The following is a 23,659-nucleotide window of genomic DNA, read 5'->3' on the forward strand; positions in this document are numbered from 1 at the left end:
ACTCATTCCAGGGAGGGAGCTTTTCAGCACCTGGAAGGTTTGTAGGGAATATGAGATTTTTTGTGAAAGTGGAAGTGTGTAGGGAGGTAAGTTAGTTACATAACAGCAAGGACTGAATGCTGTAGATAGATCTCTTAACTCGTTGAAGATTGATAACTTGAACCTATTAAGAATTTGGGTATTTTATTTACTTCTTACTGAAAGTTACTTGTGGTGTGTTATTTGAAGTTTAGGTTCTGTTTTAGGGATGCACTTTGTATGTGGAGTCACCTGGTTCTGGGACACTTGCTGATAGCATAAATGCAAAAGAAGTCTTACTCAAACATACCTTTTTAAGTTCTGTGTTTTGTTTTTTTCCTTATTTTTATATTCTTAAACTCTCAAAACTGGATTAACTAAATGAAAATCCTCTCCAACCTATTCCCTCCCACCTCATCAGGACTTTCTATTGGTGGCTGAAGGCACGAGACCTAGGTGGGGTTTGCAGTGACTAGGTAGGACTGGGCACATTTATTCACCTGGCCTCTTGCCTGAGCTGGTCAAGAAATGACTGGTCAAGATAGCTTCTAGGCAGAGCTCTTTCAACCTGACTGCTCAGGCTGGGATTGAGGCCAGATGAAGAAAGTCTAACTTCCTCCAAGTCCATGGCAGGACTTTATGATGCAGCAGATAAGGCTCCCATAATACTCACCCAAACATTTCTTCCATCTCTTGATTCCCAGCCACCTGATTGGATGCAGGAGCACAAGTATTAGTAAAAGGAGCATGTGGGGGTGAAGCTATTTCACACAAGCCCTTTTGATCTGTTTCACATCTGATACTGTTTCTTAGGGATACAGTGAGGAAGGGAGTGGAAATTTGGTGATGGCGGTGGGAGGATGGCACAGTTGTTGATTCTCCTTAGTCCGTAAGAGCAATAGATGTCCAAGGACAGTTGCTAGGGCTAGGTCAGGGTTAGAACTTCTGTCTCACATTCAGATATGTGCTCTTTTTTTAATTTTTTCTTTTTGCTCAGCTCTCTGGCCTCTTTGTCCCTTCCCCTAACATTGTCACATACATGCACCCTTTCTAGAATCTCAGCTTCTCAATTTGGAAAATGAGCTGATAGAGATGAGAAAGAGGGGGATGAGCGTTTTCTGCTTATTTGAGATAAGACTGTTATTTTAAAGGAGTGAAGAGATGTGGAGGAAAGTAGGAAGGTTCCGCAATTTTCTAATGAAAACTATGAGAGCAGAAATAGATAGGAGAGAGCTAAGGGAAAGGTGATTCTCATGGATGTCCCCCTGGTCAGTGGGAGGCATGGGATTGATGGTAAAGAAATCTGCGTAACTAAAAAAGAACAGCAAGAAGTGGCTGAGTATGGAGACTAGTAGGAGGAAGGGAAAAGGACCTGCTCAGATGCTGACGACTGAGTGTTGGTAATACTGTGCTTTCCTCATCTCTAACCTTGCCCTTTCCTCTTACCTTAAGTCTGTGGGGAAATAATATGAGGCCTGGGATATTGGGTGCTCTATGAGGGAGAATGGTGGTAAATGCTTGGGAGTCAATGACAGGGAAAGGAGAATGGAAGAGAAATTATATAACTTTTTTTAAAAATTATTTTTATTTTGATCAACTTCCAACATCACAATCAAAAGTAGAACCTCATATACACATTGCCCAGATTAAACAATTGTCAAAATATTCTCATCCTTACTTCCACTATCCCCTTTTTTTCTTGTGTTTTGTTGCTTGCATATCTTTAAAGCAATTTCTAGATAACATGTCATAAATATTTCAATAAGCGTCTCAAGAATGTTTGGTGGTTTTTATACATAATGATGTCACTAACAGTTTTCTCTTTTAATTTAACAAAATGGTTAAAGTTCAGGTTTTATTTTAAATTGGGTCAATCTCTTTCAGCTACATTTTTTTAAGATATCAACTTCTAAAAAATATTTAGACTTAGACTATATTAAGGCTCAAAGATGAAAATGTAGAATAACTTGTCAAATTTGATGTTACTTTTAAGGTACTCATATCTAATTCATGGTTTCAGTTATGTCAAATATTCTCAACACCAGTCTCCTTTCTGAGATGCCTGCCTACTCAGCACCTCTACATGAAAGTCCCAAATCAGCTCTCACCATGTCCGCAGCTAAACTCATGACCCCTCTTTTAATAGCCCCAAGCTTTTTTGCTAGTGTTCCCTGCATCTCACTGAATGGTACCACCATCTTCTAGGTTTGCAAGCTAAAACCTTACAAATCATCCTGGATTCCTCCTTCTACCCCACTCTTATATCCAAAGTATCAAGTCCTGCAATCTTATCTCCTTATTTTCTCTCTCAAATATTGTCTACTTCTCTTCTTATTCATAGTACCACCCTAGTCCGAGCCACAGAATAACCTACTGACAGTTTTACTTACTCCATTTTGACCCCTTTCAACTCCTTCTCCACATTGCAACTGGAGTGAGCTGTTCAAAACATAAATTGTATTATATTCTGCCTTGCTGAAAAACTCTTCATGACTTCCTCCAGGCCTTCAAAATGGAGCAAATATGTCTCCTTTCTACCTTTCTAGCCTCGTTTCCCCACCTTCATTTATTCAGTACTTATTTAATTAATGTTTCTCACCCCTACTAGTCCCTAAACTATACAAGAGTTGAGACCTTGCCTTTTTTTTTTTTTTTTTTTTTGCTTGCTCTGTGTCACTAGGACCTAGCACAGAGCCCAGTACATAAAAATTGTTGATATTTGTTGAGTGACTGAATGCATCAGTGAACAGAATAGATGGGTGAACACATCCTGAGAATACGCTTTCATACCATTTAAAGATTCCCACCATTTACTTGTTGTAAATCTCTTAAACATCTCAGTTCTTGCCTTTATAATCAAAAGAACCTCAAGGATCTTTTAGCTCAAACTTTTCGTTTTATCAATGAGAAACTAGGCCCAGAATGCTGAGGTGACTTGATCAAAGTCCCTGGGTTGGTTAACAGCAAAACCAGTACCCTTGTGTACATCCTCTGACTTCCAGTCAACCAGTCTCCATAATTAAATGTTCAGAAGCAATTCAGAAACACAGTTAGAAGAAGCCTCAGGGCCCTGCCTTCCCCTTGTGATGGAAACCAGTGTTCACCATTCCTAATGGGTAGGAAGCAGGCTTCTCTTTGCACCCATTGCATTTTTGGTTTGTTTGTTGAATTTACTCTTTCTTATGTTGACTTTGAATCTACTTCCCTCTAACAGGATCTTTATTTTGTCCTCTGAAGCTGCAATAAATCTAATCTCTTTACCTCAAGTAGCTCTTAAAGTATTTGAAGACGTTATCATGTTTCTTACATTTTTACAACTGTACTATTATGTAAAGTCCATAGTTTAACTCAGGGTTCACTGTGTACTGTAGTTTCATGGATTTTTTTTTCTAACTTTTATTCTGCTACCATATATACAATCTAACATTTCCCCTTTTAATCATATTCAGATACATATTTCAGTGCTGTTAAATACATTCACAATGTTGTGCTACCATCATCTCCATCCATTACCAAAACATTTCCATCATTCCAAACAGGAACCCATACATTTTAAGTCCTAACTTCCCATTCTCGATCTCTATCCCCTTCCCTGGTACCTTATATTCTAGATTCTGACTCTGTGAGTTAGCTTATCCAAATTGTTTCAGATCACTGAGTTCATACGATATTTGTCCTTTTGTGTCTAGCTTATTTCACACAACATGACTTCTTCAAGGTTCATCCATGTTGTCGCATGTATCAGGACTTCATTCCTTTTTACAGCTGAATATTCCCTTGTATTTGTATATCATATTTTATTTATACATTCATCGGTTGATGGATACGTGGGTTGCTTCTATCTGTTGGCCATTATGAATAATGTCACTATGAACATCAGTGTGCAAATATCTGTTTGGGCCCCTGCTTTCAATTCTTTTGGGTAATATACCTAGTAGTGGGGTTGCCAGGTCATATGGTAGTTCTATACTTAGCTTTCTGAGAAACCACCAAACTCTCTTCCAGAGCAGCTGCACAATTTACATTACCACAAGCAATGAATGAGTGTTCCTATTTCTCCACTTTCTCCCCATTTTTTTAAAAGCAGCCATTCTAATTGGTGTGAAATAGTTTCTCATTGTGGTTTTAACTTACATTTTCCTTATGGCTACTGATGTTGAGCATCTTTTACTGTGCTTTCTGGCCATTTGTATATCTTCTTCAGAGAGAGATCTGTTTGTCTTTTGTCCGTTTTGTAATTGTGTTTTTTATCTTTTTGTTGTTAAGTTGAAGGATTTCTTTATATAGTCTAGATATTAATCCTTTATCAGATATGTGCTTTCCAAATATTTTCTCCCATTGTGTAGGTTGTCATTTTACCTTCATGATAAAGTCCTTTGAGGCACAGAAGTTTTTAATTTTGATGAAGTCCCATTTATCTGTTTTTTCTTTTGTTGCTTGTATTTTGGGCATAAAGTCTCAGAAAACCATTGCCTAAAACAAAGTCCTGAGGTGCTTCCCTACATTTTCTTCTAGGAGTTTGATAGTTCTACCTGTTATATTATGGTCTTTGGTCCATTTTGAGTTGATTTTTGTATATGGTGTGAAGTAGGGGTTCTCCTTCCCCTTTTTTGAAAATGGAGATCCAGTTTTCCCAGCACCATTTGTTGAAGAGACTGCTCTTTCCCAATTTAGTGGTCTTTGCCCTCTTGTCAAAATACAGTTGGCTGTAAATGTGAGGTTGATTTCTGAGCTCTTGGTCCTGTTCCACTCATGTGTATGTCTGTCCTTGTGCCATGCTGTTTTTTTTTTTGTAATTCAATTTTATTGTGATATATTCACATACCATTCAGTCATACATATTGTTTACAGTACCATTATATAGTTGTGTGTTCATCACCAAAATTAACTTTTGAACATTTTCATTACCACACACGCAAAAGTAATAAGAATAAAAATTAAAGTGAAAAAGAACAGTTAAAGTAAAAAAGAACACTGGGTGTCTTCCCCCCCCCCCCCCATTTTTCTACTTATCCATCCATACACTGGACAAAGGGGAGTGTGGTCCATCTGGCTTTCTCAATCACATTGTCACCCCTCATAAGCTACATTTTTATACAATCATCTTCAAGATTCATGGGTCCTGGGTTGTAGTTTGATAGTTTCAGGTATTTACTGCTAGCTATTCCAATTCATTAGAACCTAAAAAGAGTTGTCTATGTTGTGTGTAAGAGTGCCCACCAGAGTGACCTCTCGGCTCCTTTTGGAATCTCTCTGCCACTTAAGCTTATTTCATTTCCTTTCACATCCCCCTTTTGGTCAAGAAAATGCTCTCCAGCCATGCTGTTTTGATTAATGTGGTTTTGGAACAAGTTTTAAGATTGGGAAGTGCGAGTCCTCCAACTTCATTCTTCTTTTTCAAGGTGGCTTTAGCTATTGGGGTCCCCTTGTCCTTCATATAAATTTGACATTTGGCTTTTCCATTTCTGCAAAGAAGGTTGTTGGAGTTTTGATTGAGATTGCATTGAATTTATAAATTGCTTTGGGTACTAGTGACATTTTCAAGATATTTAGTCTTTGAATCCAAGAACACAGAATATCCTTCCATTTATTTAGGTCTTTGATTTCTTTTAGCAATGTTTTGTGGCTTTCTGTGTACAAGATCTTTCCATCCTTGGTTAAATTTACTCCTAGATATTGATTCTTTTACTTGCTTCTGTGAATAAAATGTTTTTGTTGATTTCCTCCTCAGATTGATCATTGCTAGTGTGTAGAAAACAGTACTGATTTTTGTGTTTTGATCTTGTATCCTGCCACTTTGCTGAACTCATTTATCAGCTCTAGTACCTTTGTTGTAGATTTTTCAGGACTTCTAAATATAGGATCATGTCATCTTCAAATAGTAAAAATTTTGCTTCTTCCTTTCCAATTTGGATGTCGTTAATTTCGTTTTCTTGCCTAATTACTTTAGCTAGACCATCTAGCATAGTGTTGAATGACAGTAATTACAGTGGGCATCCTTGGCTTGTTCTTTTCTTAGAGGAAAAGCTTTCAATCTTTCACCATTGAGTACAGTGTTAGCTGTGGGTTTTTCATATATGGCCTTTATCATGTTGAAGAAGTTTCCTTCTATTCCTATCTTTTGAAGTGCTTTTGTCAAGAAGAATTGCTGGATTTTGACAAATGCATTTTTTGTGCCAATCGATATGATCATATGGTTTTTCCCCCTCTGTTTGTTAATGTGGTGTGTTACATGAATTGATTTTCTTCTGTTGAACCACCCTTGCATACCTGGAATATAATCCACTTGATCATGGTGTTTACTTACTTTAGTGTGCTGTTGGATTTGATTTGCAAGTATTTTGTTGAGGATTTTTGCATCTATATTCGTTAGAGACATTGGTTTGTAATTTTCTTGTATTATCTTTTTCTGGCTTTGGTATTAAGTGATGTTGTCTTTATAGAATGAGTTAGTGATCCCTCCTCTTCAAATTTTTGGAAGAGTTTGAGCAGAATTAGTATTAATTCTTCTTGGAATGATTGGTAGAATTCACCAGTGAAGCCATCTGGTCCTGGGCTTTTGTTTTTTGCTAGGTTTTTGATGACTGATTCAGGCTCTTTTCTTATGATTGGTTTGTTGAGGTCTTTATTTTTCCTAGACTCTGTGTGGACTGTTTGTGTCTAGAAAATTTTCCATTTCATCTAAGTTGTCTAATTTGTTGGCATATGATCATATGGTTTTTCCCCCTCTTAATGGTATTTTTTATTTCTGTGGGGTCAGTAGAAATGTTCCCCCTCTCATTTCTGCTTTTATTTGCTTGTATCTTCTCTATTTTTTTCTTTGTCAGTTTAGTTTACAATTTGTCAATTTTATTGCTCTTCTCAAAGAACCAGCTTTTGGTTTTGTTTATTCTCTCTATTGTTTTTTTGTTGTTGTTGTTGTTCCCAATGTCATTTATTTATGCTCTAATCTTTGTGATTTCTTTCCTTCTGCTTGCTTTGGGGTTGGTTTCCTATTTTTTTAGTTCCTCCAGGTATGCAGCTAAGTCCTCAATTTCAGCTCTTCCTTTTTATTGTAGGCAGGTAGGACTATAAATTTCCCTGTCAGCACTGCCTTTGCTGCATCCTGTAAGTTTTGATACATTGTGTTCTCATTTTCATTTGTCTTGATATATTTACTTATCTCTTGTAATTTCTTCTCTGACCCACTGTTTGAGTGTGTTGTTTAACCTCCATCATATTTGTGTATTCTCTAGTTATTTGCCTAATATTGATTTCCAGCTTCATTCCATTATGATCAGAGAAAGTGCTTTGTGTAATTTCAATATTTATAAATTTGTTGAGACCTGTTTTGAGACCCATGTGGTCTATCCTGGAGAGTGATGATCCACACACACTTGAGAAGAATGTATATCCTGCTGTTTTGGGGTGCATTGTTCTGTATATATCTGTTAGGTCTAGTTCATTTGTCATAATATTCAATTTCTCTGTTTCCATATTGATCCTCTGTCTAGATGTTCTATCTATTGATAAAGGGTGGTGTGTTAAAGTCTTCAGCTGTTAAGATAGAGCTGTCTGTTACTCCCTTCAATATCGTTTGATCTGAGGTGAGTCTCTTGTGGACAGCATAGAGATGTGTCATTTTTTTTAATCCATTCTGTCAATCTGTGTCTTTTGATTGGAGAATTTAATCCATTAACATTCAATGTTATTACCGGAAAGGCAGTACTTCAACTGTTTAATCCTTTGGCTTTTTGTTTTGTTTTTAATTAAGATTTATTCACACACTATACAATCCTTTGGCTTTTATATGTCATGCCTTGCATTTTTTGCCCTTTTATTAACCTTACTGATAATCTTCATTTCTACACTCTCCTCCAAGCCTCTCTCTTTCCTGTCTTGTCTTTTCAGCCTGCAGAAATCCCTGTAGTATTTCTTGTAGGGCAGGTCTCCTGTTAATGTACTCTCTCAGCTTCTGTTTATCTGTGTCGCCATTTTTGAAGGACAGTTTTGCTGGATAAAGAATTCTTGGTGCAATTTATCTCTTTCAGTATCTTAAATATATCATATCTCTACCTTTCTCCCCTCCTTGGTTTCTGATGAGAAATCAAAACTTAGTCTTATTGAGTGTCCCTTGTATATGATTGACTGTTTTTCTCTTGCTGCCTTCAGAATTCTCTATCTTTGACAGTTGACAGTCTGATTAATATTTATGTCTTTCATAAGAGTTGGAAATTTTTCAGCCATTATTTCCTCAAATATTCTCTCTGCCCTTTTCCCTTCTCTTCTCCTTCTGGAGTATCCATGATGCGTATGTTTCTGTGCTTTCGTGCTGTCATTCAATTCCCCAAGACTGCTCAATTTTTTCCTTTCTTTTCTCTATTCTTTTGTCCATTCAATTTTGTATGTCCTGTTTTCTAGCTCATAGTTCCTTTCTTTTGCTTGTGGAAATCTGCTGTTATACGCCTCTAGCGTAGTTTTAATCTCATCTATTGTAACTCTGATTCCCATAAGCTCTGTTATTTTTTCTTTGCATGCTTTCAAATCTTTTTTTATGCTCACTCTCTGTCTACTTAATATCTCTTACCTCTTTAGCCATATTTTCCTTCATCTTCTTGAGTTGATTAAGGAGATTTGTTTAAACATCTTTGATTATTTGTTGCAAATTCTGTATCTCCTCCAGCTTTTTAATTTGTTTCTTTGGGCCATATCTTCCTGTTTCTTAATATGGCTTGTAATTTTTTGATGTCTGTGCATCTGATAATCTTGGTGCTTCGTCTGATGATCAGTTTCTCTCTCTTGTCTAGGATTTTGTTGTTGATTGGGATTTGTGTTGAGGCTCTTCTTTGTCACTTGGTTCGTCAATATTTTCTAGACAAAACAGGGCCAGGCACCCACCCCACTTCCCCCAGGGGGCACAGACCAGTTCCAAAGGGCCTGGGGAGAGGGTCAGGAGAGACACCAAAAAGTCTTTTTTTTCAACTCTCCAAAGCAGCGCTTTCCTGGACTGCCCAGCAGATGACACTCTTCAGCAAACTTTTCTCCACAGCCCTAAGAAGCCAGGGTATTTTTAGTCCTCTTCTGGCTCTGCCTCTGATGCAGGTCCAAACAGTGATGTGGCGGCACCCTTCCAGGACAGGCTGAAACAGCATTACTAAATTTGCTGGCCAGTAGCTGGATCAGTACTAGGCCACGACCCCCTCTGTTCTTGAGGAGAAGGTCTTCCATGGACCTCCCTGTCCTCAGCAGCCTGCCAGGCAGGGACCAGGCCAATCAGAAGCTGCTTGCCAGGAGCCATGGCTGACAGAGTTAACTCAGAGTTCTTCGCCACAGTTTCTCAGTCTCATCATCCCACTCTTCCCTGGATGCTATGCAATACTCCCCTGTTTCCGGAGCCCCAGAATAGTTGTTTTGGACGTTTCTGCCTGTCCACTGGCTCTTTTTCAAAGCAGAGTGAGCCCTTCAACTCCCTTTTCTGCCATCTTCACAGAAGTCAGACTAGTTCTTACAGTTTTGAGGTTAGGTCCCTGATTTGAAGTCTTTAGAGCTATAAATTTCCCTCTCAGCACTGCCTTCACTGCATTCTATAAATTTTGGTGTGTTGTATTTTCATTTTTATTCACCTCAAGATATTTCCTAATTTCGCTTCTGATTTCCTCTTTAACCTGTTGATTGTTTAAGAGTATGTTGTTTAATTTCCACATATTTGTGAATTTTTCTTTTCTTTCTCTTACTGATTTCTAGCTTCATTCCATTGTGGTCGGAGAATATACATTGTGTGATTTCAATATTTCTGAATTTATTGAGATTTGCTTTGTGATCCAACATATGTCTTTTCTGAAGAATAATGCATGTGTACTTGAGAAGAATGTGTATTCTGTTTTTGTTGGGTACAGTGTTATATATATATGTCTGTTAGATCTAGATGGTTTAGTGTTTAGTGTATCATTCAAGTCCTATACTTCCTTTTTGATCTTCTGACTAGATGCTGTATTCATTATTGAGAGTGGTATGTTAAAGTCTCCAACTGTGAATGTAGAACCGTCAATTTCTCCCTTCAAATCTGTCAGAATTTGCTTCATGTATTTTGGGGCTCTGCTGTTAGGTGCATATATATTTTTAGTTGTTATACCTTCCTGTTGAATTGTCCCCTTTAATAGCATATAATGACCATCTTTGTCCCTCATAACTGTCTTTGACTTAAAGTCTATTTCATCTAATGTCAGTATAGCTCAACCCCCACCCCCACCCCCAACTCTCTTTTGATTCCTCCTTGCATGGTATATTTTTTTCCATCCTTTCTCCCTTAGCCTACTCTTATGTTTGACTTTAAGTTGAGTGTGTTGCCAACAGTATATAGTTGGGTCATGCTCTTTTTCATGCATGCTGCCAATCTCTGTCTTTTGACTGGAGAGTTTAATCCGTTTACATTTAAAGTCAGTACTGATGATACAGGACTGTCTTTTGCCATTTTGCTATTTAATCTTTGTAAGTCTTATACCATTTTTGTCTCTCACTTCTGTTCAAGCCCGCTTTTATATTTGTTTATTTGTTTTGTACCATATTGAGTGCCATCTCATTTCTATCTGGATATATTTTTCATCTGTTTTCCTTATGATTACTATGAGATTAAAATTTAACATCCTAAATATAACAGTCATATTTGGTTTGGTACCAACTTAACATCAATAGTATGCACACATACTGTTCCTATACCACTCTTTCCCCTTCCTCATTTTCTTTGTATTTGCCACCACTTATGTCTTTGTACATTATATGTCCAAAAACCTTGATTTATCATTACTTTTTATGCATTTGCATTTTAGCACCTGTAAGAAAGAAGTGGAGTTACATACCAAACAATACAATAATACTGGCATTCATAGTTACATGAATGATTACCTTCACTGCAGGTCTTTATTTCTTTATACTGCCTTGTGCCACTGTCTAGTGTCCTTTCCTTTCAGTCTGAAGAATTTCCTTCAGCATTGCTTGTAGGGCAGGTCTAGTGGTTGTGATCTCCCTCAGCTTTTGTTTCTCTGAGAATGTCTTAATCTCTACCTCATTTTTGAAAAAGTCTTGCTGCATATGAAATTCTTGGCTGGTAGTTGTTTTTCTTCAGCTCTTTTATGTATTTCACCCTACTGCCTTCTTTCCTCCATGGCTTCTGATGAGAGATCAGCACTCAGTCTAGTTGGGACTTCTTTGTACTTAACATGTTGCCTTTCTCTTACAACTTTCAGAACTCTCTCTTGTCCTTTGTATTTGATAATGTAATCAATATATGACATTGTGTATTATTCTCCGTGTTTATCCTGTTTGGTGTTCTCTGAGCTTCTTGGATGTGCACATTCACATTTTTTGCTAAGTTTGGGAGGTTCTCTGTCTATTCCTTCTGCCCTTTTCTCTTTCTTCTCCTTCTGGGGCTCCCATAATATGTACATTGGTGTGCTTGATGGTGTCCCATAGCTGTCTTAGGCTATTTTCATTGTTAATGTTTCTTTTTCTTTCTGCTCCTCAGCCTGACTCATTTCAAGTGTCTTATCTTCAAGTTCACTGATTCTTCTTCCAGCTCCAATTTGCTCTTGAAACCCCTCTGGGCATTTTTTATTTCAGTTATTCTGTCTTCTCCTAGGCTTTTGCTTGTCAGTTGTTTTGGATTTCCCCTGTTTGCAGGAGTTTGTTGCCTCTGCTTCCCAAGAAAAGACCTCCCTCTCCCAGGTATTTGAAGCCAGCAGGCCTTTGTCCCAGACTGTCCACCTCTGTAGTTTCTTTTACATTTGTTTTGTTATTTCACACTGCTTTTGCCTGGAGGGCATATTCTGGGAGGAAGGTCACTCATGGAAGGATTTTCCCAAGTCTGTTATTCCCAACCAACTCAGAGCCCGGGACCCACAAAGACTGGCTCCAGTGTGCCCTGGGTAGGGAATCAGGATGGCTGCCAAAGTATTCTCTAACGGCTCCCCAAAGCTGAGCTTCCTCACCTGCTCACCTGTTCAACTCACTGTCCCGCTCACTGTCCCCTACAACCCTGAGCAAGCGGTGTGTTTTTAAATCTATCACCTCTGCCTCTGTCTGGGGAGGGTTGAAACAGTAGTTGCCCTCAGAGCCAGGACCCGGGATCCAAATTCACTAATTAAAACCATGACCAATGATCAGCTGTGCCCACCCCTAGGCTGGGCTGAAGCACTGGATCTTCATCCCAGCATTTAAACTGTTCATGTCTAAAGAGTCCTGCAGACCATTTTTAATCTACAGTTTTAACATCATTTTAACTTATTTTGCAGCAGACCCATGATCTGTTTAGTCTTTTACTAAATAGCTCTATTTATTAAAATTATTATTTGTTTTACTTGGATGCGTACATACACCGTGAGACAGCAAAATTCATTTGGGGTGTGGTACCAGCTTGTTCTCTTTCAGGATGTACTGCCATCCTGGCCAAACATTGGAGATGCTTAGTAAAAGCAAGGAGGGAAGAGCTTGCTGTTTGTCTATGTGAATTCGGGTAGTAGAGAATATTTACCAATGTCAACAAGATAATTCTTTTAATAGATGGTCTTTGTGTTTTGTTTTAGAATCACAAGATGATGATGAACAGCTGGTAGCAGAAATGGTTGAAAAATGTTCCTCGGCTCCTTGCTCAAGATCCTCAGAAAATGAGGTACCACAACAGGCCATTGATTCTCACTTAGTCAAGAATTTCAAAGAAGAACCTGAACATGATATTAGCAAAGTTTCAGTGGTGAGGCCATTTTCTATAGAAAACAAGAATTCTGTGGATATCCCAGCAGCTCTTGGAACAGCAGCTCATGGCTTTGTACCTGTGGTCTCAGATGAGGCCTCGCCCTTCAGCACACCAGAAGCCATCCAGGGCAAGACAGTGACAGAAGACAGAATGGCGGTTACACTAGAGGCTTCCATAGAAACTGATCTAAAAGCTGGAAACTCCTGTCCAGAACCTCTACCCAGCAGAAGCAAGCTAAGAAAGCCCAAACCACTCTCTCTGAGGAAGAAACTTACTGGCGGAGAGTTCTCAGAAACTGAAACACCTCTCCCGAAAGCATCCTATCAGTTCAATCCCGATGAAGTAGATGACAGCACAGATCCTTCTTTGCTCGGAGGTGTCAGGATCCAGAAACCTCCCACTGAAGTTAAAGAAACATCAAGCGCTCCCAGTAGTGACACCAATGACTCGGGGGTTGAGCTGCTGGAGGAGTCGAGGAGCTCACCTCTGAAACTTGAGTTTGAGTTCACAGAAGATGTGGAAAATGTAGAGGCCAGGAAAGCCCTTCCAAGGAAACTTGGCAGGAAACTGGGTAATAAACTGACTCCCAAGATACAAAAAGATGGCCTCAGTAAGGCAGTAGATGTCAAAGATGTAGAACAGCCTACAGATCCAACAGCAGAAGCTCCTCTGCCCCATGCATCTTCCATGCTGGATCCTAGTCAGTGGGATAACCCCAACTTTAATCCCTTTGGGGGCCACTCCACTTTGCAGAACTCCCCACCCCTCAACTCTAAGGGCTCTTATCACTTTGACCCGGATAACTTTGATGAATACATGGATCCCTTTAAACCAACTGCAACTTTAACAAGCGGTGACTTTTGTTCTACCACTGGTAATCATGTTAATGAAATCTTAGAATCACCCAAGAAGGCAAAGTCGCGTTTAATAACGTGAGTGACGATGGGTGCCGGGTGTTGTATTCTGTGTACTCTCTGTGAGTTTGGCAGCCACCTGCCTTTGGTTTTGGTGAATTGCATTTATCTTTGAGGTTCAACAGAGCCGATACAAAGCTTATAATTGTGTGCTGCCGTCTTCAGTTTTTTGCCTGATGCTAGTGTAGAATCAGAAATACCAGAGGTTTCCTTTTTAGATTTTTGCATTGATTTTGAATCCTTGGTTTATTCAACTGGGCTCTTTTTTTCTTCCACTGTGGCTACTTTCTTTCTGTTAAAAAAAAAAAAAAAAAAGGATAAAAGAGTGGAGAGAAGCAGATAAATATTTGATAGTTTTCAGAAATCCTAATCAGTAATCTCTTTATGTACAAAATTCAAGTCTCAGTGCTAGCCAGCATCTTCAGATTCTCTATGGATAAAACAAAAACTCCAAGCCTGCAAATTACCTGTCTAGCATCAATAGCACATGAAAAATGGTCTGAAAGGGTCTTCTGGAAGGCTTAAACAAAATGCTGCTATTAAAAGTTGGTGAGAATTCTTGTGTCTCTTTTGAGTAGTTTCTGGCTCTATCAGTAAGGAGGTGAATTTCCAATAAGAATCAGTATTTTAAATGATTAAAAGACTAACCAATTAAAATTAGCTAAATCTGGATAATTTTAATTGGTTAGTCTTTTGTTGTGTGTTGTCTTCCTCCAACCCCCAGTGGTTCTCCTGGGAATTCTGGAGCCACTTTCTGCATGGTTCTCAGGAGTTCTGAGAGACCACCTCAGGCCATATTCCACCTCAGGTTTCAGTTTAACTTTGTTGCAGGGTTACTGTATCAGAGAATTTAAGTTGAATGGATGACATTATCTCCCTTTGTGCCTTTATGACTTTTTACTGAAAATTTTATATACAAAGAAGACCTAGTGACATGGAGGATGAAATATGAAAAAGGAAGATGAGAAGAATTACTATATTTCTAGTTGTCACCCTAGATCAGTCAGGGAAATATTTTGCAGCATTATTATGATTTAAAGAAAAAATGCTGGATGGCGTGGTGAATTATACTAGAGAGAAAGGAAAATGTTTAGAGATTTAAAAATCAGAAGTATCGATTTCAGAACCGAGAAGGTTGAACAATGTCAGAATCAGTTGTTTGGCAGCCCCAAAATATCCCTGAATGTTAGGGGAATGAAATGTCGCGGGTAGCTCTTGATCTGTTCATTAAGCTGTGATTATATATGCACAGTTAAAATAATGATCAGGTGTCCTCAGTGTGCTCTTTTTGGCTTTTAAGGTTAGTTACCCATGTCTGGATGGCACTCAGTATGTTTTAGGAATACTGCTGCCTTGGTGCTTCCTCCTCTAAATGTGGGATGCTTCTGCCCACCAAAGTGAAGGCACTTGGGAGCCTTCATTTCAGTTACATGTTGAAGATACATAGCCAGTGCATTCATGTTTGTGAGTAGGTAAGAGTAAATCTGGGCCGAAGGGAGGGAAATATGCTCTATTCTTTATTTTCAGTAGTGAGAAGCATTTTCTCTGGAGTTCTTATCACCTTCGTCTGGTAGCATTTTCCTCCTATTCTGTTTTTGGCAAATGAACTAATTGATCTGATGTACCCTATCAGTTTTTTTGGTTTTTTTTTTTCATTCTTATGAAATCAAAACTCTTGACTCTTTGTTCTTTCTGCAAGAGAAGAGTGCTAGACCTCTTGTGTTATACTGGGATTTTGGTTAGCAAATCCCTTCATTTGTAGGAAAGACCAAAAATATATGTGTGGTTGTAGACTTTAGTGAAGAGTTAGGAGTTCTGTTAACAGATTACTTGTGTGGTTTTCAGAAATATGCTTATAATTGATTCTCAAATTCTTCTGTAAAATGAGGACTCCATAATATGAGTGGGATTTGGGGGACCAAATAAGATAAATGATATGAAATCATTTTAGGCTTCTTAGTGATAAACACCTACAGTAGATACGAGCAAATGCATTTTCAACTATATTTTTATTCATGCATCACCTTTGATCTGAATGACTAGAAATTTAAGAGTAAATGTGGTCAGGAGTGTTATGTTGTTTTTATGCATTTACAAATATTTGGGATTTTCCTTTCCATCTGTAAATTTGAAGATGTGGCATTTCTGAGTGTTTCTACCACTCTCTTAGTCCCTTAGAGTTGAGGCTCCTGATAACCATTTACTCACCAGTGATAACATTCATGAATATGACATTTTTAATTTGTATCTCACCTCATAGAAAGAACTTTACAACTTTTACATCTGTCAAACTAGAGATAAATTTTCCAGTCTTTACGTGATCTTTTCTCCATCTGTCTGTCTCTCTCCTGTCTCTAATCTTGGTGCATCAGGACTACCGAGCAAGTGAAATTTCTCTGTTTTCTGTTGTAAGTACTCCCGCTGTTGTTTCTGTTTGTCTCTGGGACTGTTGGCAGTTCCCTCTCCCTCCCATCCCCAACCATCCCCCCATAGCATGTGGCTTCCATTTCTGAGTTTGATCTTCTGGTGATTTTTTGCATTTCATTTGCCACTTCACAAGTCAGCTTAGCCTTGCAATTGTTTGTACCTAAAGGAATGGGGGTGAGCCTTCCCACCTTAGGTGCAAGAGCTTGCATTCCCTGGCTTGGCACGCGTCACGTGACACTTTGACAGTACCAAATGCTGGCTTGGCCCAGTTGCAGCAGTTTGAGGGACTGTTGTACTACTTGAGATTGGAAATAATAGGGCTTTTTGATAGATTAAGGCTTCTGGCTTGGAGCAGGGGATAAATTTTACCAAGTCAATTCAACTTGAATTTGGTGGTGGGGAGTTGAGGAGGGCAGTGCACTCAGTAACTGTGTGCTTGTCTTTTACTTTTCCACAGAAGAGAAAAAAAGTTGTCAATAATGGTTTTTTTGTGTGTCGTTGTGGTGTTTTTACTGGAAATTTTAAGTTCATTAAAATAGAACAGAATCTGAATTAATCCTAGAATCATAAATTATGTGCTAGTCTAAAACTAACAGGTGGTCCACACTTTCCCCAGTTCTGGGCTTTAAACAGTACATAGTGTTCCTCTTCCATTTTACTGTTTAATAGGAATGGTAACAGATTTCTCAAATATTTTTATTTTTACACTTCTATTGACTGCAGTTATTCTTCTCTGTTAGCACACAGGTCTAGACCAAGCTGTCTTATCAGACTTCTGTGGCTTTTAGTGTAATAAAGAATTTTTAAAAGAATGTGGTTAAGTGTGGTGATTTTTGTAATGAATATCAAAGCCAAACATGTAAAGATTAGATGAACCAAACCTCTCTAGATGCTATGGCTGCTCTTTGAAAGGCTTTTGGTGATGTGCAATTAAAAACGTAGTGGTCAGAGTACTTGGTGCTTGACAGCCCACAGAAGCAAACAAGGCAGTCTTTCAGAGAGTGAGCTGAGCTCTAGTTCTCTACTTACCTGTCCCTTGGGAGAAGATTCAGAGCCACAGAAGTGTCTTTAAGATGTAGATGTTTGATTTGTGTGGTGCTGTATGCTTTGGCTTCTATCTGCACACATTGCTGTCTGTTCCATCTCATACCTTGGAAGTAGCCAATGTGATTCCAAACCAGCCTGTTTTTTTTCTTTCCAGGAGTGGCTGTAAGGTGAAGAAATATGAAACTCAGTCTCCTGCTTTGGATGTGTGTTCTCAGGTAAGTCTGTCGTTACCAGAATGTCTCTCAGACCAGGGGTCTCTGAACTGGAGTATGCATACCCCTGAGGGGTCCATGAAGACTTTTCAAAAGATATTTGAGTACTCCCTGTTAAGGGAACCAATTTCCAAACCCTTAACTTCCTAAAATGATCTAAAAAGATCCCTGAAGACAAAGGAACCCTTTTACAAGTACCCCTTTCCCACTTTTCGGGGGGTAGTGGTGGTGGTAAAGGATACCCATCACTGATTCTAAATCTTACTACAGTGCAGCAGAGGACGTGAAAACCTCCGGGGCACCAGACAAAGGAAAGATTTGAAATATTGGTGTAGTTTCTCAGAAGGTGATGACTCTGATAACTAGACAATTTTTTAAAGTCAGGTGGTTTTCTAGTTCATTGCATTCAACAAAATAGAACCTGAGTTGTCAACTGGTGATTATTAAAAGTAATTTTTGATGATAGAATTTTTTGGTACCTAACTTGGAAATGGTTTCAAAGAATTGAGTATCATTTCTATTACAAAACTTCCTTCCATTTCATCTATTTATTTTCATAAATAAGTTTTCTTATCGATTATAATTGTAAAAATGAAAACTGGGAATATAATTGATGCTGACCATTGTTTCATTCTAGAAATAAATAATAATCATCCATGATTGCATGAATGAAATGAGAAACACAAATAAAAAAACAAAAACCCAGGCCCTTCTGATTGCTGTGAGATCCGTTTTTTAATAAAAATTTGTTTGATAGTACTTATCAAAGCTAGCAATATTTTAGAAATAAATTGTGCATTAGTTATTCTAACAATAACTCTCCAGAAGAAAAAATGTTAATACTTAGAGACTTAAAGTCATGGAAGAAATTTTTAAAAAATTTTTTTAGTAGAGAAATATGGGGAGACTTTTAAAAGACTTTCAAGCATGTAAATGTATTTGACTAGGATAAATTTTTGATGGAAGTAGAGTAGAAATACAAATTCAGAGAGGAAAAGGAATGATGAAAAATTTCTGACTATTGAACTTATTTGATTATTTATAAAATGGATCTTAGGGAAAATTGGTAGAGTTACTAGATTACATTAAGCAAGGTCAATATTTTGAGTATATTAGAAATTAAATCCTTTGCAGGTATTTAAACTTATGCTGAAAAAGTTTTTAGATGTCACCTTAAAATATGATGAAGTATATGGATTTCCAAACAAAAAATTAGGGGGTATATTATGAGGAAAAAGTATTGAAAACCATTGTCCTGGATTGCTTAATCTGCTTGCTTATAAATTTAGGCTAGAAATCTCAATTTATCAAACCCCGGATTCAAACTACAGAGGCTAGGTTCTAAGAAAGCACAGCATTTTATGAGTGAAAGACTCCAGCTTCTCTCCTTGCTTCATACCCCGATCTGTGGTTAACTATCTAACATCTGAATGGGGAGGCTCCTCTCCTCCGTTTCTGAGATGTCACTTCCCCCCATTGTTTGCCCTGCTAAAGGATAGCATCTTGTCTGTTGCATGTCTCAGGGTGAAGGAGCAGTGATCTCCCAGAATTCAGACATTTCAAATAGGGATGGCCATGCTACCGATGAGGAGAAACTGGCGTCCACTTCATCTGGTCAGAAATCAGCTGGGGCCGAGGTGAAAGGTGAGCCAGAGGAAGACGTGGAGTACTTTGAATGTTCCAATGTTCCTGTGTCTACCATAAATCATGCGTTTTCATCCTCAGAAGCAGGTATGGAAGCATATCTTCATCCTTCTAATGTATATAAGCATAGAAATGCCCGAAAGCCTGAAGCAGGAGTGCCTTAGATTAGAGAGTTGGGTCAGCTGACAGGTAGATTGAGGATGCCGATCTGTGCTTTCCTTCTTACTATACCTAGAGAACAGGAACAAAAGGGTCTCAAGGAAGGATGAGGAACATACGGATCAGCGTGGCAGGATGTCCAGGAGACACTGGTATATGAGACTGCTTGAATTTCTTCATAATTTGATTTTAATACAACCATATTTTAAGGTACAGTGGCCTGTCAACATGTTGACCATTTGACTTTTTTACGACTGCTATGCTTGTTGTTTAACTTAAAAAAATAATAATAGAGTAGGGGCAAGATGGCGGACTGGTGAGCTGTATGTTTTAGTTACTCCTCCAGGAAAGTAGGTAGAAAGCCAGGAACTGCGTGGACTGGACATCACAGAGCAATCTGACTTTGGGCATACTTCATACAACACTCATGAAAACGTCGAACTGCTGAGATCAGCGAAATCTGTAAGTTTTTGTGGCCAGGGGACCCGCGCCCCTCCCTGCCAGGCTCAGTCCCGTGGGAGAAGGGGCTGTCAGCTCCGGGAAGGAGAAGGGAGAACTGCAGTGGCAGCCCTTATCGGAAACTCATTCTACTGATCCAAACTCCAACCATAGATAGACTGAGACCAGACACCAGAGAATCTGAGAGCAGCCAGCCCAGCAGAGAGGAGACAGATACAGAAAAAAACAGCACGAAAAACTCCAAAATAAAAGCGGAGGATTTTTGGAGTTCTGGTGAACATAGAAAGGGGAAGGGCAGAGCTCAGGCCCTCAGGGTCATATGCAAATCCCAAAGAAAAGCTGATCTCTCTGCCCTGTGGAACTTTCCTTAATGGCCCTAGTTGCTTTGTCTCTTAGCATTTCAATAACCCATTAGATCTGTGAGGAGGGCCCTTTTTTTTTTTAATCCTTTTTTCTTTTTCTAAAACAATTACTCTAAGAAGCCCAATACAGAAAGCTTCAAAGACTTGCAATTTGGGCAGGTCAAGACAAGAGAAGAACTAAGAGAGCTCTGAGACAAAAGGCAATAATTCAGTGGCTGAGAAATTTCACTAAACACCACAACTTCCCAAGAAAATGGGGGGTGTCCGCTCACAGCCGTCATCCTGGTGGACAGGAAACACACCTGCCCATCGCCAGCCCCATAGCCCAGAGCTGCCCCACACAACCCAGTGTGATGGAAGTGCTTCAAATAACAGGCACACTCCACAAAACTGAGCGTGGACATTAGCTTTCCCTGCAACCTCAGCTGATTGTCCCAGAGTTAGGAAGGTGGAGCAGTGTGAATTAACAAAGCCCCATTCAGCCATCATTTCAGCAGACTGGGAGCATCCCTACACAGCCCAGCAGCCCAGAACTGCCCTGGGGGGACGGCACTGACCTGTGACATAGCACAGTCATCCCTCAGCAGAGGACCCGGGGTGCACAGCCTGGAAGAGGGGCCCACTTGCAAGTCTCAGGAGCCATACGCCAATACCAAGGACTTGTGGGTCAGTGGCAGAGACAAACTGTGGCAGGACTGAACTGAAGGATTAGACTCTTGCAGCAGCTTTAAAACTCCAGGATCACCAGGGAGATTTGATTGTTAGAGCCACCCCCCCTCCCTGACTGCCCAGAAACACGCCCCATATACAGGGCGGGCAACACCAACTACACATGCAAGCTTGGTACACCGATTGGACCCCACAAGACTCACTCCCCCACTCACCACAAAGGCACAGCAGGGGAGAACTGGCTTGTGGAGAACAGGTGGCTCGTGGACGCCACCTGCTGGTTAGTTAGAGAAAGTGTACTCCACGAAGCTGTAGATCTGATAAATTAGAGATAAGGACTTCAATTGGTCTACACATCCTAAAAGAACCCTATCAAGTTCAGCAAATTCCAAGAGGCCAAAAACAACAGAAAATTATAAAGCATATGAAAAAAACAGACGATATGGATAACCCAAGCCCAAGCACCCAAATCAAAGGATCAGAAGAGACACAGCACCTGGAACAGCTACTCAAAGAACTAAAGATGAAGAATGAGACCATAGTACAGAATACAAAGGATATCAAGAAGACCTTAGAAGAGCATAAAGAAGACATTGCAAGACTAAATAAAAAAATAGATGATCTTATGGAAATTAAAGAAACTGTTGACCAAATTAAAAAGATTCTGGACACTCATAGTACAAGACTAGAGGAAGTTGAACAACGAATCAGTGACCTGGAAGATGACAGAATGGAAAATGAAAGCATAAAAGAAAGAATGGGGGAAAAAATTGAAAAAATCGAAACGGACCTCAGGGATATGATAGATAATATAAAACATCCTAATATAAGACTCATTGGTGTTCCAGAAGGGGAAGAAAAGGGTAAAGGTCTAGGAAGAGTATTCAAAGAAATTGTTGGGGAAAACTTCCCAAATCTTCTAAACAACATAAATACACAAATCATAAATGCTCAGCGAACCCCAAATAGAATAAATCCAAATAAACCCACTCCGAGACATATACTGATCACACTGTCAAACACAGAAGAGAAGGAGCAAGTTCTGAAAGCAGCAAGAGAAAAGCAATTCATCACATACAAAGGAAACAGCATAAGACTAAGTAGTGACTACTCAGCAGCCACTATGGAGGCAAGAAGGCAATGGCATGATATATTTAAAATTCTGAGTGACAAAAATTTCCAACCAAGAATACTTTATCCAGCAAAGCTCTCCTTCAAATTTGAGGGAGAGCTTAAATTTTTCACAGACAAACAAATGCTGAGAGAATTTGCTAACAAGAGACCTGCCCTACTGGAGATACTAAAGGGAGCCCTACAGACAGAGAAACGAAGAAAGGACACAGAGACCTGGAGAAAGGTTCAGTACTAAAGAGATTCAGTATGGGTACAATAAAGGATATTAATAGAGAGAGGGGAAAAATATATATGACAAACATAAACCAAAGGATAAGATGGCTGATTCAAGAAATGCCTTCACGGTTATAACATTGAATGTAAATGGATTAAACTCCCCAATTAAAAGATATAGATTCGCAGAATAGATCAAAAAAAATGAACCATCAATATGTTGCATACAAGAGACTCATCTTAGACACAGGGACACAAAGAAATTGAAAGTGAAAGGATGGAAAAAAATATTTCATGCAAGCTACAGCCAAAAGAAAGCAGATGTAGCAATATTAATCTCAGATAAAATAGACTTTAAATGCAGGGATGTTTTGAGAGACAAAGAAGGCCACTACATACTAATAAAAGGGGCAATTCAACAAGAAGAAATAACAATCATAAATGTCTATGCACCCAATCAAGGTGCCACAAAATACATGAGAGAAACACTGGCAAAACTAAAGGAAGCAATTGATGTTTCCACAATAATTGTGGGAGACTTCAACACATCACTCTCTCCTATAGATAGATCAACCAGACAGAGGACCAATAAGGAAATTGAAAACCTAAACAATCTGATAAATGAATTAGATTTAACAGACATATACAGGACATTACATCCCAAATCACCAGGATACACATACTTTTCTAGTGCTCACGGAACTTTCTCCAGAATAGATCATATGCTGGGACATAAAACAAGCCTCAGTAAATTTAAAAAGATTGAAATTATTCAAAGCACATTCTCTGACCACAATGGAATACAATTAGAAGTCAATAACCATCAGAGACTTAGAAAATTCACAAATACCTGGAGGTTAAACAACACACTCCTAAACAATCAGTGGGTTAAAGAAGAAATAGCAAGAGAAATTGCTAAATATACAGAGACGAATGAAAATGAGAACACAACATACCAAAACCTATGGGATGCAGCAAAAGCAGTGCTGAGGGGGAAATTTATAGCACTAAATGCATATATTAAAAAGGAAGAAAGAGACAAAATCAAAGAACTAATGGATCAACTGAAGAAGCTAGAAAATGAACAGCAAACCAATCCTAAACCAAGTAGAAGAAAAGAAATAACAAGGATTAAAGCAGAAATAAATGACATAGAGAACAAAAAAACAATAGAGAGGATAAATATCACCAAAAGTTGGTTCTTTGAGAAGATCAACAAGATTGACAAGCCCCTAGCTAGACTGACAAAATCAAAAAGAGAGAAGACCCATATAAACAAAATAATGAATGAAAAAGGTGACATAACTGCAGATCCTGAAGAAATTAAAAAAATTATAAGAGGATACTATGAACAACTGTATGGCAACAAACTGGATAATGTAGAGGAAATGGACAATTTCCTGGAAACATATGAACAACCTAGACTGACCAGAGAAGAAATAGAAGACCTCAATCAACCCATCACAAGCAAAGAGATCCAATCAGTCATCAAAAATCTTCCCACAAATAAATGCCCAGGGCCAGATGGCTTCACAGGGGAATTCTACCAAACTTTCCAGAAAGAACTGACACCAATCTTACTCAAACTCTTTCAGAACATTGAAGAAAATGGAACACTACCTAACTCATTTTATGAAGCTAACATCAATCTAATACCAAAACCAGGCAAAGATG

At 38.8% G+C, this 23,659-nt stretch overlaps 1 protein-coding gene across 14 annotated transcripts in view; it reads left to right on the forward strand.

Moving 5' to 3' along the window:
- Positions 1-23,659, forward strand: part of TACC1 (transforming acidic coiled-coil containing protein 1) — a 152,657-nt gene that overhangs the window by 94,448 nt on the left and 34,550 nt on the right. For 7 of the 14 annotated variants that reach the window (XM_037812909.1, XM_037812908.1, XM_037812912.1 and 4 more), the window contains 3 exons: positions 12,576-13,677; positions 17,288-17,348; positions 18,869-19,076. In XM_037812909.1, the coding sequence (XP_037668837.1) occupies positions 12,576-13,677; positions 17,288-17,348; positions 18,869-19,076 (1,371 nt within the window). The remainder of the gene's footprint in view (positions 1-12,575; positions 13,678-17,287; positions 17,349-18,868; positions 19,077-23,659) is intronic. The other 7 variants (XM_037812911.1, XM_037812915.1, XM_037812918.1 and 4 more) reach the window with 3 other exon arrangements.

This window comes from Choloepus didactylus, chromosome 20, assembly GCF_015220235.1.
Source record: "Choloepus didactylus isolate mChoDid1 chromosome 20, mChoDid1.pri, whole genome shotgun sequence".
NCBI lineage: Eukaryota > Metazoa > Chordata > Mammalia > Pilosa > Megalonychidae > Choloepus > Choloepus didactylus.